This window comes from Chiroxiphia lanceolata, chromosome 5 (assembly GCF_009829145.1).
Source record: "Chiroxiphia lanceolata isolate bChiLan1 chromosome 5, bChiLan1.pri, whole genome shotgun sequence".
Lineage (NCBI taxonomy): Eukaryota > Metazoa > Chordata > Aves > Passeriformes > Pipridae > Chiroxiphia > Chiroxiphia lanceolata.
In genome coordinates, this window is record NC_045641.1 from 36,714,438 (window position 1) to 36,730,216 (window position 15,779).

Here is a 15,779-nt window from a genome sequence, read left to right on the forward strand (position 1 = left end):
TGTCTGCCATGCTATCAGTCTCCTCATCTGCTGCTGGTTTGTGCCATCCCCTCTAACACCATCTGAATATACATCTTCCAAATATACACCTCACACCCCACACAGAGTTTTTAAGACAACATGTTAATTAACCAGTTAACCGTCACTAAGAATATGTCTATTTGATATGCAGACGCCAATCTGAAACTGCAGGATATAACATTTTTAAACAATCTAGGTGGTTTTAAAACAGATCCCCTCTATGAAACCAAATGGAAGCCTGTGTGGGTGGAGAGGTATCGGGAGAAAGAGTAGAGGGTGGTGGAGGTGCCTCCTATACATGCACTTGCAAAAGCATGACTTGCATATAATCAATGCATGCCAAAATAAGTTCCTTTTGATTTAACCATCAAAATGTTTTGCTTAAGTCCACTGTGTGCAGTGTGCTTTCCTGACTGCGTGCTTAATGTTCCCCTGCAGACATCTCCATAACAATAGAATCTATTCCCTGGGAAAGAAATGCTTTGATGGGCTCCACAGCCTAGAGACATTGTGAGTTGACCTCTTATTTGTTTCCTTTTTTTTTTAAATGTTTTCATTAATATTCTGAAAGAATAAAAATAGCCTAAAAGCCAAATGTGGGGTTTGGCTTGCCTAATCATTACAGGATCTAAGTGATAGTTCACAATGACTCTATGTAGCAAATCCTACTTTTGACTATAAAATTAGTTTGCCTTTTTAATAAGCATTGTCAATTGATAAATTGTTTGAAAAACAGTTGAAAACTGTATTGAGCATTGAAAATGAAGTGACTATTCATGAAGTTATGTTTGTGTAGTTTAGTACTATTTATTTGTCTTGTTTAATCAGTAAAGCTAATAGCTAGATTGGGAAACTGTCACAATGAAAAGCTTTAACATTAAGAAACTGTCTTGCCATAGAGGAGCATTAAAAAATTAGATGGTGGGGTTTTTTTAATACCTGGAAAAAGCAAAAGTTCCAGGTAGTCAAATTACACATGTGCTTTACAAGCAGAGGAAGACAAATGTGTCAGTTGTAGCCAAGTTTTTGTCTTCAAAGAACTCTTATAAATAATAGCACTAGTAAAGATTGAAATTTCCTTAGGTTTTCACTGTAGTTCTGTTCAGACCAATTCAAATTTTCTTGAGTTGTCTAGCAAAAAATTGTTCTACAGAAAGTGCCAAAGAGGAATGCAGTGCTGGTGGTTAGTGCAGAGTATGCTGCTACAGTTAGTCAAATAAAGATGTCTTCTAGAGTCACAGACCCAAAAAATGCTACGGGGACAGTAAAACCTTGCATATCCTTCCTACAGCACCTGCCACAGTCAGCTGCATCATTTTCAGAGATTTTAGATGTTCTACCAAACCAGGACAGAGGCTAAAAAGCATGTTATGAGGAAGAAACAGTTTCAAACATGAATAATGTTAGTCTGAAAGTTTCTGTTTGCTTTCTTATCCACAGAACTGCGTTCTGCCCACTTCCATGTTTCATTAAGATCAGGAAGCAAGATGTTTTGGGCTTGTTGGTTTTTTTATCACCAGTTTTGATTACATTGATCCCTTGCCACTGAATTGCAGTTTTACAATTTGGACTTTTAGCTGGCTGCGAGTTGAGAGGAAGTCCTTTAGCGTAGCACTGGAAAGGGAGATGGGAAAGGAAGAAGGAAAATATAACTATTTTGGTTTTTTAAGTGATATTCACATGGCACTTGGTCAAAAATGGGGGAAAATAGAACAATGGAATAAGTAATTGCAAACCCAGTCCCAGCCATCTGACACAAGAGAGATGAAAACACAGAGGACAGTCAGGAACCTGGGAGTACGTGTAGGTGCAGCCACTTCACTGCAATAGGACAGTGTAGCACTTGCCTCAAGCACAGTAATTGCATACTTTGTAAACTGGTTTCCAAATAGTTTCAAAATAATCTAAAGATCTTGGTGTAAATGACGGACACCGGCTTTAAGATCATTTGTTTGCATTGACGCATAAGTCTGGAAATCACATATAACTGGAGGGCAAAAGCAAACCGTACATGTCTGTAATCTCTTTTTGTCAATAAGCAGGAGAGATTTACAAGCAGGAAGGAAAGCCTTGTTGAATTCAGACAGCAGTTTCCTGCCTGCATTACTTCAGCCTGATGCTATTTCAATTTCAATCTATTGTAAACTGTGGCTTGTGTTTTGCCTGTTTAAAAAGGCTTTTGGTCCAGTTTTTCAGGCTGCTTTCATCACAAAGCATTGCCAGAGAGCATCACAGTAAACTGGCATATCTCAATTTTAGTTTGGGGTATCTCCTAAATGCTAAAGGATACATATGTCATGCTGAGAGCAGAAGCAGGATTATAATCCATTCAGCCTACCAGAATAAAATCTAATTTCTGCTGCAGCATGAGCAGTTCTTAAAGCAGAGGTCACTACCCTAGCTAAACTATCATTTTTACAATTTTTGTGGTTAGAAATATTCTTTGTATGACTATTGTCAAGTCTTAGAATTAACAATACAGTTAGAAATATTTATAGTGAGATGTATTAGCCATGTAAAATGCAGCTCACCAAACAGAGTTGTTGAATATTCTGTTTGAAAGATTTTTTTTTTTCCCTGGTAATACTTTAAAGCAGTGAAAAGGATAGGCAATTTACAAAACAGCAATCCCGTAGTAGTATCCAAATTCACTTACATTCTCTTTATTGCAGAATAGCTTAGATGTAACTAAAAATAGTTACATTTTTATGTGTGCTGATAAAAAATAGGAATGATAATGTGCCCTAAATAGAGTTTGTTGGAAAACATCCATACGCTTTTGAGGATTTCCTCGCTTTTTGCTGTATGTATCTCTCAGTGCGTGGAAGATGATAGCTTATTACAAGTGCCAACTCTGTTATGCAGTGCATAACCTAAATAATAAAATCTTTTTTTACACAGAGATTTAAATTACAACAGTCTGGACGACTTCCCCACTGCTATCAGGACACTAACAAACCTAAAAGAACTGTAAGTACAGAGCTCATATTAGGAAGGAGGATGTTTTGTCTCGTGTGTGATTATTTTTTTTAATGCTGGTGATTTTATCAGTAGTCCTTACAAACTGATACTCTAGGATAAACTAATAAATATGCCAGCATACATAAAAAATCATTTTCAACATTCAATTTAGGACACTCAAGTGCTGACAACTTTTACTTTTAAACTGCATTGTGCAGTCGGTTCTCTCCAGGAACTTCATCCTTGGAATACTGTAAATAATAAACACAATTTATTCACTTTTAGTCCCAAACACAGTCCCAAACAGTTAGATTTTGCAAAAAATGCAATATATCAGTCTTCTAGCCTAAGAAGAAGAAGGCATGGTATCCTTATTAGTCCATCAGGTTTAAATGTCTTGACCAACTTCCTCCCTCTTCTCCATTAAACTAAAGCAATTTCTTTGCAATATGTATAGTCTTTTGTAATGCTGCTTTTGGATGCACAGCCATAGTTTGCATTTAAAAGAAATCAACAATGAAAATAAATTATTCAAATCTATTGTAAGAAACAGTTGTATCATTAAAAAATAAAAATAATTAAATTATATTCACACATCATACACACAATGTACACATCAATGCATATGTTCAGAATTCTTTCCATTTTAATTATTTACCATGTTACTGGTACCATCAGAATAGATTTTTGACAAAACTAGTTAATCACATACTAGTTGGACATGGCTGTACCCCAGATACATCAGAAACTGATCTAAAAAAATACTTTTAAGTAGCTAACTGAGATTTTTCCAAAGCAGGGATCCCCAGACACTTTTGATTCCTGTTCAGCACCTTCAGTGTTGGCAGAATGCAGCTCTGGAAAAGGCTGAGTTTCTCAGCCCAACTGTTCTGAGCTGCTGTTTATTTCATAAAATAATTAGTATGAAATCCAGTGACCTCAAAGGATTGCCTTTTTGATGATCCCTGGAGTCAGTAGCCAAAAATGGAAAACTCAGGTTTGCAGGAAATGCACCTTGTCCAGTCCAGCAAAGTGCCTGATGGCCACCACAGGACTTCACCTCTAAGTATCAAACTTATTATTGCATCTAAGCTCCTATGTGCAAGAAATATTTGGAGTTTGAAACTGTAACCTGACATCCCAAATCCAGCACAGATCATGAAACCACGTGGTTCAGTGCTTTGGGACCTGGAAGCTGATCTTGTAAGGATGTCTCGCACACAGTTGTCCGTGCCCTGCTGTTCTCACCCACATGGGAGCCCAGGCCCACAGAAGTTCAGCTCATTGCAGGGCCACCTTAGTAAGGGTGCTTCTGAGTGGGACCTCATGTCTCTCAGAATTTGTGCCTGGGCTGAAAACACAAACTATCACCTTTTGTCTACAGCTAGTAGCAGATATTTCTCTGGGAAGTAGTCATGTCATTTCCTTGGTTTTTCTGCCATACAAGGAATTTCATTCAAAACCAGTCTGTTTACTGGTTCTAGATTAAATGAGATGTTCATATTGCTTTGAGTCTGCATCTGCATGTTTTTATTGCATGCAGAGGAAGTAGGGATGTAAAGCCTTGCTCTGTGGCTCATCACCAGTAGCACAATGCCTAAACAAGTAAACCAGTAATGCGGAACCTGTGCAAGTAATGGCCAAGTGTGCTTGCATCAGTGAACAATTGGACATTTAGTAATGCATAAATTTAAGCTGGGAAGCCTTCTTCATACCCGACTCAACTAATGGGAGTTTCCCACACAAATCATCATTGTTCTTTTGAAATCTTAGTTGTTCCTTTTGTTTTTCACAATGGGAAATTACTCATATGAATGAAATCCAGCAATTAATGATGAGACAAAGATTTGGCTTTCTGTCCAGCAGGCACAACTACATTTTGGTTGTGTACAGGTTTAAAATGTTTCAAAAAAGAAGTGTCTTTGGGAGGATCAACATTACAATATTATATATAAAATCATTTACTTGATAAACTTGTACCATCCAGCAAAAGAAATAGTTGCAGTTCAACAAGCACAGGGAGAAATATATTGTTAGTTATTTAATTATTAGTATCTAACTATTAATGTTCTTAGTTCATATATGTGTGTATATTTACATTATACACGTATTTGCATATATTCTGAATTTTAAGAGGCCATTTTGCAGTTTACTTCATCTGAATCACTTTGTTCGTTTAGAAAAGTGCAGAATTTCAGCAATTTTCCTTCTCCCTCCCCTTCCCTCTGCTTTCCTCTCCTTCCTTCCCCTTTTCTCCCCTTCCCTTCCCTTGTGCTTTTTTCAGTTCTGTCTTATTCCAGAAAACAAGAATATATCTTTACATACAGACACACTTCTTATTAAAAATGAAAAACAATGAATATAGATTGAGTCTTCCCTTTCTTTTCTTACCATATAAACCATTTTTCCTTTTGTAGGGGATTTCATAGCAATAATATCAAGTCAATACCTGAGCGTGCATTTGTGGGTAATCCATCACTTATTACTATGTAAGTGATAAGAATCTTTTCAATGACTCCTTGTATTAGAGAATGTGAAACTAAGTATTGTATTTGTGGCTAGTTGTCAAATAGCTTTTCTTGTGAGTACACTATGTAGCACATCATCATACAGTTAAGCAAGATCATATCTTTCCAAATTCATGGAAAGAATGGCAGTTTGCATGCCCTGTTTGAGGGAAGCAAGTAGTGGTCTCTGGCCTTTGACCTTTTATTTGAACCGTTTCTTCTAAGTCTCTCAGCACTACTGGCAATGCAGAAGCTAGTAAAAATTACTCTTGATGTATTCCAGTCTGAGTTCCCATTCTCTTACATGAAAATGCACTTAATGGTCAAACCTAAAAATAAGAAACTGTGAAATAAATGTAAGAAAAATAACGACTCATCTTAAGTAATATTCTGTCTGCAAAAGCAGCATGACTACAAAAGGGCAAGGGAACCTCTTCTGAGTAGGTAAAGTTCTGACTTTTTCAAGTCTCAGATCATAACAAAGTTCTTCATATGTGGATTTCTGTCTTTGCAAACCTGGAAGGAAGAGAGAATATTTTGTTGACTGTCTTCTGGCTTTAAAACCAGGAAAACAGCTACTACTTGAATATTAAAAATGTGGAATGTGATTGATGAATATAGATTAGAGGGTGAGAAAAGTCCAGAGGTTCACCTCTGCTACAATCAGAGCTGCACAGTACGTGATTCATCATAGAAAGTTTATTTGTTTTCTTAAGATATTTTAAAATATTTTTCATTAAATGTCTTTTATCATCTTTTTTCAGACATTTTTATGATAACCCTATCCAACTTGTTGGAAAATCTGCTTTTCAACACTTACCAGAACTCAGAACTCTGTATGTGTTTACTTTTTATTTTAATTGTCTTTATATATTGGAATGTGAGAGTTGTCCCACACTTCCCTTACTGTAATTTTATTGAAATTATTTTTTGAAATTCTAGGGCTTTAAATGGTGCTTCACAGTTAACAGAGTTTCCTGATCTGACAGGGACTACAAGTCTGGAGAGTTTGTAAGTGTTAGAGAAGTATTTTTGCTTTGTTTTATTATCTTGGATACTGCCTTGTTGTAAAGAATATCCTAAAAAAAAATCTTGGTTTTCATACTTTAAAAAGTAATATTTTTTTTTCATAAATTCTTTCAATAGGACACTCACAGGAGCACAGATCACCTCTCTCCCCAGATCAGCTTGTGACCAGTTACCTAATCTCCAAGTGCTGTACGTTTCAGTAACATTATTAACATTCCATTAATACAAGAGATTAATAGACAAATGAAATTATTATGATTTCAAAATTACACAATTACTGCTATTTCTGTGTATCACATTACGTCTTAGGAATTCAGCTCAGGGAGCCGGGCCCCAGTATTACTCAAAAAGTTTACAACCCGCTTATCAGCCAGGATTTCCCATACATTGCTAAGAAAGACAATTACTTAGTATAGTTTTAGGAAAAGGTAAAATGATTCTTGATTTTGTTTAAAAAAACACAGGCCTACCTTATTTTTATTCATTCTTTCTCTCCTACAGTAGTTTGGGATTTTTTTCTTACTATGGCAGATATTTCAGTGAAGTGAATGAGAGTGGGTGAGGGGTGTAGTTTTGAGTCCTTGTTATGCTCCTCTTTTAGCATCTTTCTCAATCAGACATAAGTAGCTGACTGAAATTTTAACAGACTATTCCTTGGCATAGTTGGGGTATATTTGATGTACTAAATATCCAGTATTATTTTAGCTTGCAAACTTCCTAGAAGTGTACTTAATCACTAATGAAAGCAATCATTGTGCCCACTTCTTTGAGAATGAGCCAAGAACACTTTCCTCCATCTATTACATCACTAGGAATGTATTTGGTATTAATTCTTTGGCCAAAATTGAAATAGCACTAATTATAATGCATTATTTGAATACCAGAGTGGATGTCAAGATAATTTCCAGAAAAAAATTAAGTTAATGGACTCAATATAATCATTTCCAGAATGATAAAAGAAGCAGGTCTGTTGCCAGAAGAAAGTCTGCACACAGACTTAAGTTGAAATATGTCCTGTATTACTCAAAAACAATAAATTATCTCAAAACAGAAGGCAACAAATACTACAGCAATTAATAACTTGTACAATGGATAGTGGAGTAGGACTGTCCATTGGAAATTCACACTTACTGTTTTTGAGTATCACCCTATATTATTAGGGCTGATACTTAAAAGACTGGGGAACCAATTTAGCATCAATTTCAAGTACTCAGGACTTGCTCTGACCCCATTCCTGTGAGATGGGAATGAGCCTGCAAAGTCCTCCCTTTGGTTTGCACATTAGTTTTGCCTGTTCCATGAAGTGTAATGGTGCCCTGAACACCAGGAGTGACTTGGAGACCACGCCCTTGGAGGGGCTCCCTGTCTCAGATACACTCAAACATTACAAGCACACACACTGCTTTGAAAGGCAATTGGTGCATCCTACCTAGCCACCAACACTTCCAAGTGTGGATTAATGTAGAGCAGAGGCTTCCTGGGTGTCTGCATAGCTGCAATAAAGGTGTACCTGAGAACACAATCACAGCAGTCCTTGAAAGACTCCCCTCAGCATGGTTGCAGTGCACATCAATGTGGGAAACGAAACCACTTACCCTTTGCTGCTTCCAAGAACCTCATATATTAAGAAAGTGGGGAAAAAAGACCTTAAAAATAAACAAGTAAAATATTTCTTGGAGCACTGACAGAAACTGAGAAGGGTCTCAAGTCTGATTTGGAGCTTTTTTCTGTGTGTGAAGAGGGAGTGTCAGTATGTACAAAATTCAAGCTATTAACATATTTTTGAAAGGACCTAAGTCACAAATCTATGCATGACAAAAGAGCCACTGTCTGCCAGACATAGAAAAACATCCTTTACCTTGGCCTAAAAGCCTCTAGCTCATTGAATACCCTCCTGTAATGTCTGATTTGGACCACAGAGTACCTGTAAAAAATACAAAACCAGAGGCTATAATCTTACTTGCTGGAACGAAAAAAAAAAACCAAACCCAAACATATTAATGTATGCCTTTGTACATATTAAAATCAGAGTAGAATACCTTAAAGACACACACTGTCATTACTTGCACTACTTTCACAAATCAAATATAAAATAGTCTAAATGCCACTGTTGGAAAAATAACAGTGAAAATACTGTTTTGCCAAGGAATTAAATAGGTGAAGATGAACCATTTTTAAGGAATTTGAGAAGCAAGAAGAATTTCACAGAAGTGAAAAGTGATTACTCTTTCATGTGATAATACTGGATAACTGTGGAAAAGGATATTTTTCATAATTATAGGCTTAAGGTTTTTTCCTCTATTCTTTTCACAAGCATATTTCCCATTCAGCTTTCCCTGAGCAACACACACACACATCTACCTATCTATCTATCTATCTATCTATCTATCTGTCTGTGTAGGATGAGACTCTTGGGTGATGGGGACTGGTATTTGGTTCCTTTTTTTTTTTCCTCTAGTTTCTTCAAATCGCCTGGGCTTGGTTTTGATTAGTTATATTATACTATAAATCAGTCCAGATGTTTCAGTTATTCTGTAATTTGTTGAGTTTTGGCTCAAGTCTTTTTAAGGTGTTTTTTTTTCCCCATGTGGTGATTGATTTCAAAGTTAGTTCCGATTTTTTTTGACCGTTTCCCTCAGTTATAAGTTACAGCAGTCTTAACAATCAGAGGCAATAGTGCTTAATTAAAAGCATAGAATGGAAAGCTGATTCTGATTCTTATCAGAAAAATACAGGATATTCTCTAAAAAATACATGAGTATATATATAGAGTAGATTAAATATCAGAATTTAAACTTGATAAATATGAAGTCTGTGATATAAATCCAGTATTCCCTATGAGTAGATGCCCAGTATTGTTACTGTAAAATACTCAGCAGAAATCTATACTTCAGGCAGGAAATCTTCAGACAATGCAAGGAATTTGCAAATATAGGATATGGAGTTAATATATCTTGCCTTTCCCCTTCCTCTCTCAAATTAGAAATCAAAATCTGACAGATGAGAGATAAATGAGTTTGTAGACTCTTATTCTGTGGATAAAACCAAGTTATTTTAAATTGAGCATGAAAGTAGATAATGAAAGTAGATAATGAGTATTTTTCTTCTAACGTTACTCTGATATTATTCTGTTCATTTCTTGTATAATACAGGGATCTGTCTTATAACCTGCTGGAAGATTTACCCTGTTTTACTGCTTGTAAAAAACTCCAAAAAATGTAAGTGTCAAACTACCCTAAAAAGTTTAAAAAGAAGCATCTATGTGTGTTTGAGCATAATTAACTCAGTTGTTGCTGGCTGATTTGACACACCCCAGATACACTATATTGATGTGGATCGTAAACACAATCTAAAACACCCCAGAGTGCCCTACAAGTGTCTTTGAAACTGAGGAGATTCTTACTGCTTTTTCAGTGACTTGCACCACAATGAAATCGGTGAAATCAAAGCAGACACATTTCGGCAGCTGGCTGCTCTTCGATCTCTGTGAGTACTCCCCCAACAGACATTCACACAAATTCTCAAAAACATGGGGAATATACTGTCTGCCCACTAGGTATCCTAAAAGATCCTTATTTCAGTTTTTCCACACTTCGATCTTTCACCCATTAGATCCTAACTGTGAAAGGAGAACAAACATGATGAAGTTTAACATCTGCAGCAATTAATTAAAATACACACATCTGTATATTGTAGCTATATTATTATAGCTGTAAAAACTGTTACTTTTAAATGTTTCTGTTGGAGGTAGAGAGAGACACCAAGCCAAAGATGGTATCTGTTGACAGGTTCACATTATAATCAGCTCTAGGGAGCATGAAGTCCTTTTATAGAGAACAGTGTCTTAATACGTAGAGTCCAGTCATATGCAGGTTTCTAGTTTTCACACAGACATATGTGCTAGCAGAGTAATTTTGTCAAGAAATTACTCATGGTTATAAATTTTTGCAGAATTGAACGCATACATTTTTTAAGAGTTGCTTTTAGTCTTTTTGATTTTTCAGGGGCGGTGAAAATTGAGCTTAGGAAGGAAGGCCTGTTGACCGTGGATTTGCTGTTCTTAGTCATATCATGAGATCATCTTAGAAGACTTAGTCCATATAAACCACCCTTCTTTTCTGCTGCCTTAGGAGGCTGTGAAGCAGACTGAAAAGCCTTAGACTGGAAGGCATTAAGATGTTTTAAGAGCACTGTCAGTTTAACAACTAGCACCACAACTGACTATCAACTTAAAAATGAAAAAAAAAACATTTTGCACTATGAGATCTGCAGAAACTTACTGAAAATATTTGCCTGTAGTTAATACCTTCTTTATATTTAAGCATCCTAATCAAGTGTTTGAAAACTTCCATATTCATTCAGTGGGTATGTCATTTTCTACTCACTTTTCTTGTAGGGATTTAGCTTGGAACAAAATTAAAATTATTCACCCTAATGCCTTCTCCTCTTTACCATCTCTGATCAAACTGTAAGTATTCGTATATCTTTTGCGTTCAAATTTTTGCATTTTTATGGCAAGAGCATACAAAAATTTAATAGCTTGGTGCCCCAGCAGAAATGGAGGCTTTTTCTGTTCTGATCATCTGGTCTGTTGAATCGATATCTAAATGTCTGCTTTCTTGTACTTCACCAGTTCCCATAGATATTATGGCAAAGCTGCATACAACCCTGTGTAATCAGCATGATTTGGGGTCCATGATGATTATCAGTGCATCTACCTTTCTTCATTCAGTTTGTTAGCAGTTTAGTTTGCTGTAGGAGTGGGGAATCTTTCCTGTTAGTTATGTTTCAAGACTGAAGAATTGGATTAAAAATTAAATAAGAAAGTTTTTTCAGTGTACAGTCTTATTTCTTTGTTCCTCATTTGACAAAACAGTTTCTCTTCTTTAGTGAGTTCAGGCAGAGCAGTTAGTGGTCAAAACATCAGCAACTAGATTTGCAGGCCTTGTTCACAAGCACTTCTCAGTCCTTACTAATTTTTTTCGTCCTTCCCACTCTCATTGTAATGCCTTTTTAAAGGTGAATCCCTGAGATATTGGCTGTGTAGGGAAGACATGAAAAAAAATTCCTCTGGAGTCATATTGCTGCGTAGTTGTCACAAAGATATGCTGCTGAGCGTTTGCTCACAGATAATTCAGTAGCTGCTGGGAACTTGGAATTTGGAAAGGGTTATTCATTTCTGTTGATGTGCAAAGCCTTCTGATGGTGCACTGAAAAATGTCCACAGAGACATTTTTGTCTATAACATCCCTTTTGGGGCCCTCCCTACTTTGTGAGGTGAGCAGTAAATTGTAGCTTTGGGCAATAACGTATAGAAGGGGTTAAAGAAAAAAGTCCTTTAACACAGAGACAATAAAACAGTGTACCAGAGTTCCCTGAAATGCTAGTCTCTAACCTTGGTCTGACTGAAGTCGGTGGTCATTTTTACCATTGCAGTAGGACCTGAATTTTACCTTTGGTATTTAATCATGCTGTGCGCAAGAAGATGCATTGAACCAGATAGGTAGAAGACCAGTCCATCAGCACACCTTATTTTAAGTCTATGCCTTAGATTTCAATATATATTCCAGACTTTGCTGTTCAGCCTTGGGCATAAAAGCATTTCAGCTGCATCAGATTCCCCTTCTTCCTCCTTGACTGTTGACAATCTAAAGTATTGCAGTGTAGATAATTGTGAGGAGGACTGAAAGGCTCATGGAATGAATCACTGGAAGAGAGAAAGCAAAGTAAAGAACAGAATTCTTCTGAACTCCCCCCTCTTTCATTACCATATCTCCTTGATCACTTATCACTTTTTCATTCATCTGTTTTACTTTCCTAGTTACATGTCTGTGTTCATCGACACTGTCTTCCCTCAGCTACTCAGACAAACCTCAGCTTGGAAATGTCATCTTCATCTGCTCCAGCCCAGACCTGTCCTACCCTGAAACTCACATCTTCCCCATACACCTCACCTCCTCCTTATAATAGAGCTTTCAGGGCAGCCGTGCCCTCTGTCATTCCACTGAATCTTCTAAACTGTGGGAAGCTGTTCTGGCACTGGCTCCTTTGAATTCAGACAGTCTAATGAACAGATTTTAAATTCATTTGCTAGTCTCAAAACTGGCACTGTGAACATTTGGAGTCAAAATCTGGCAACACAGACCCAACTAACTGCTAGATATTACTGTTAGCTTTCTTCTGTGGATATATAGCTGTGTGCTCCTGAGCTGTGCTGTAACTTTGTTCTGCTGACTGGGGCCTCTGTTTAATGCAGGCATTTTTATTGAGTTAGAAAAGTTTAACTTGTTTTTCCGATGTGACACTTCTACTGCTGAAGAAAAAAATGAAAACCATAAGCTGATTTTTATTTGCTGTTATGCAGGGATGTGTCATCCAACCTTTTGTCCTCTTTTCCTGTGACGGGGCTACATGGTTTAACTCATTTAAAATTAACAGGAAATCATGCCCTACAAAGTTTGATAACATCTGAAAATTTTCCAGAACTCAAGTGAGTATATGATTAAAACTAATAAGCCACATTTGTGTTCATGTGCAATGGAAGGTGTGTCAGTGTGTAATGCATGTTACTTCGTATTGCCAGTCTTTGATCTGTGCCATTAAAACTAAAGCAAATATGATAAAAATGATAGACTTATTTTATTATGCTCACTTATAACTGAAGAAACTGTGAAGGGTTTTGAAATATTAACCTCAATACTTGCTTAGTACGAGCCACATCTGCTTCCTGTTGATATGTTTCAAAAGCTGTTAAAACAATATCGCTGGCAGCTTAGTGATATGCCCTTCTTCTACTGAACTGTGCTTACAGAACTTCCATTATATTTAATGAGAACTCAGAAAATACAAGGGAAGAATATACTCCTGAAAGTCCAGAAGATTTTACTGGTTTGAACATGATTTTTCTGTAATCTTTTGATTAAGATTCAGATAATACTTTGCCATTATTACTAATACACTTTGATACTAATAATTTCTGCTGGGTCCTCTGTGACACAGGAAGGAAGTGTCCTCTAAAGATCATTTGCAGCTCTGCCAGCCACTACATGATCATGCCCTGTATGGGTATTGAACCCATGACCTTGGCTTTATTAGCACCATGCTCTAACCAACTGAATTAATTTCAGGGTCACAGCAAAGAGAGTTTTGTCTCTGAATTCAGGGTATTTGGAAGTGTCTAACTCTCCCTTCATTTTTATGTTTTAATTAGAGGATGCCAAGTGCAACATACATTTTATCGTGTTTTACTGTAAGAAGCTCAGTTATCATAAAATATGAAACAGCTGAACAGTGTGCATGTAGTTACAGAATCACAGAGTGGTTGAGGTTGGAAGGGACCTTTAGAGGCCATCTTGTCCAACCACCTGCTCAGGCAGGGTCACCTGGAGCCACTTGCCCAGGACCATGTCCAGACAGCTTCTGAGTATCTCCAAAGATGGATGCTCCATCTTATGTCTTCATTAGATTTGCCTTTTACACTGGAAAAGTCCCAAGAGTCTTAGCAGGCAAACAGCTGAAGATGTTACCACTAATGAAAAAGACTGGAGTGTTTGGAGTTATCAATAAGGGAATCATGAATAGAAGTGTGGAGCTGATTAAGCCTCTGTATACAGCACTGGAGGAATCCACCCTAGAACACTTCTATGATGGCTTGTTAATATGAACTGAGATAAGAGCTACAAAAAATGTTTCCAAGGTTAGGAAGTAATGCCTTAAAAGTCTTAATAAACCCAAAAATTGTATTTTGTCACAGAGGAGATCGGGTGCTGACTTCATCACAGTGCATGAAACCACTTCATAACATTAGCATTCAAAGTACTAGAGGCCTTATGTCTCTCTTACACTAGGGATCTTGAGATGGGTCTAACAGGTCTAGAGGCTAGTACCATAAGATATCATGAATGGTTGAGGCTGAGCTTATACCATGCTTTTTCTTCTCTCACAGACTTTACCCAGAAATTGAGGCAGGTGACAATTCTAAAATAATTGAAGTTTCTTCAAAAGAATGTGAACACAAGAAAATGCATTACTCCAACCTGCCAAGTATATAGTGATGTATATACCATAACCTAGAGCTATAAGAGGTGCTGCAGCAGTCCTAGAATAATCCATTATTCAACTGGATTAACTATTTTTTTAAATTCTTTTCTCAAAAATATACTTTATATGATTTTTCCATTGGTAAAATTGTGAACATTGCTCAAATGAAAGTACAGTGTATTTAGTCTGGGTAAATTGTTAACAAGGATGTGTCCAACTAACTTAAGTCCTAAAAAAAGTATTCAAAGTATGATTAATATATCTAGAGTTGATTAACATCTGTAAAAACAAATTATATCCAGTCAGGAGAGAATAAACTCCTGACCTACAGTCTGCATGACTTTTACCATAATTCAAAAGAAAATCAAGACTTCACACAGGATCACTGCACAGATAATGCATGAAGCACCAAACCTGAACAGAGATCTAAACCAAAATTATATTTTTTCCTTTGTAATTGTTGTAACTAGACAGTTCTAACCACTGTTAGAACATTAAAGACGAATTCCTGTATAAAAACTTCCTACTCATCTAAATTGATCAATACAGACACATGAAAGAGCTGAGCATCCTCTTCCCCATTTTCATCAATGGCACTAGTACACCCTACAGAGCTGAGCCCAGCCTATTATGACAAGCCTTGAGGAAGCAGTCAGGCTGCCAGCCACTCCTTCCTTCTTGATCTGATGCTTTGATTCAGCTCTGTAAAGAACTCAGTGCTTTGCTCCATTCATCATAACTGTGCCTTCCTGTTCACCATCAACCCCACACCTGTCTGAGGTAGAAAATAACCTTGTGTCCTCTGCTGCTTAATCTAAAAAGAGAAAAAGAAAGAGGCATTCCTTGCTAGAGGAAAAGAAATTATCAAGGATGCCGATATCATTAGTAAGATAAGCAGTATATAAAAATAAATTCAGCCAGTGTTTCTAAAAGAGTTTAATTTGACAAAGTCCAAATCTAATTACCCACATCAAATAAGCACTAGCTTATCTGGACTGCTTCCAGCACTGTACACCTCTGAGAGTTCTGAGAGCTCCTTCCTTTTTTTTCTTTTTTTTTTAATGTACCTTTTGCAAGAAAGAACTGATACCTATTTCCCTGCATTGCAAAGTATGTTTTGTCCTCTGTGTTCTGGGTTGCAGCCATTGTGTGCAATTGTACTTTGCATGTAGATTCAGCAGCATTTGCTAATTTGAGTCTTGCTCTATAAAGATCACTTAA

General features: G+C 36.8%; 1 protein-coding gene across 8 annotated transcripts in view; it reads left to right on the forward strand.

Annotated features, from left to right (window-relative positions):
- The window catches only part of LGR5 (leucine rich repeat containing G protein-coupled receptor 5), an 87,184-nt gene that overhangs the window by 64,283 nt on the left and 7,122 nt on the right, over window positions 1-15,779 (forward strand). For 3 of the 8 annotated variants that reach the window (XM_032689246.1, XM_032689253.1, XM_032689251.1), the window contains 10 exons: window positions 460-531; window positions 2,923-2,991; window positions 5,400-5,471; window positions 6,254-6,325; window positions 6,432-6,500; window positions 6,636-6,707; window positions 9,671-9,736; window positions 9,933-10,004; window positions 10,915-10,986; window positions 12,883-13,008. In XM_032689246.1, coding sequence (XP_032545137.1) covers window positions 460-531; window positions 2,923-2,991; window positions 5,400-5,471; window positions 6,254-6,325; window positions 6,432-6,500; window positions 6,636-6,707; window positions 9,671-9,736; window positions 9,933-10,004; window positions 10,915-10,986; window positions 12,883-13,008 — 762 coding nt within the window. The remainder of the gene's footprint in view (window positions 1-459; window positions 532-2,922; window positions 2,992-5,399; window positions 5,472-6,253; window positions 6,326-6,431; window positions 6,501-6,635; window positions 6,708-9,670; window positions 9,737-9,932; window positions 10,005-10,914; window positions 10,987-12,882; window positions 13,009-15,779) is intronic. The other 5 variants (XM_032689250.1, XM_032689248.1, XM_032689247.1 and 2 more) reach the window with 5 other exon arrangements.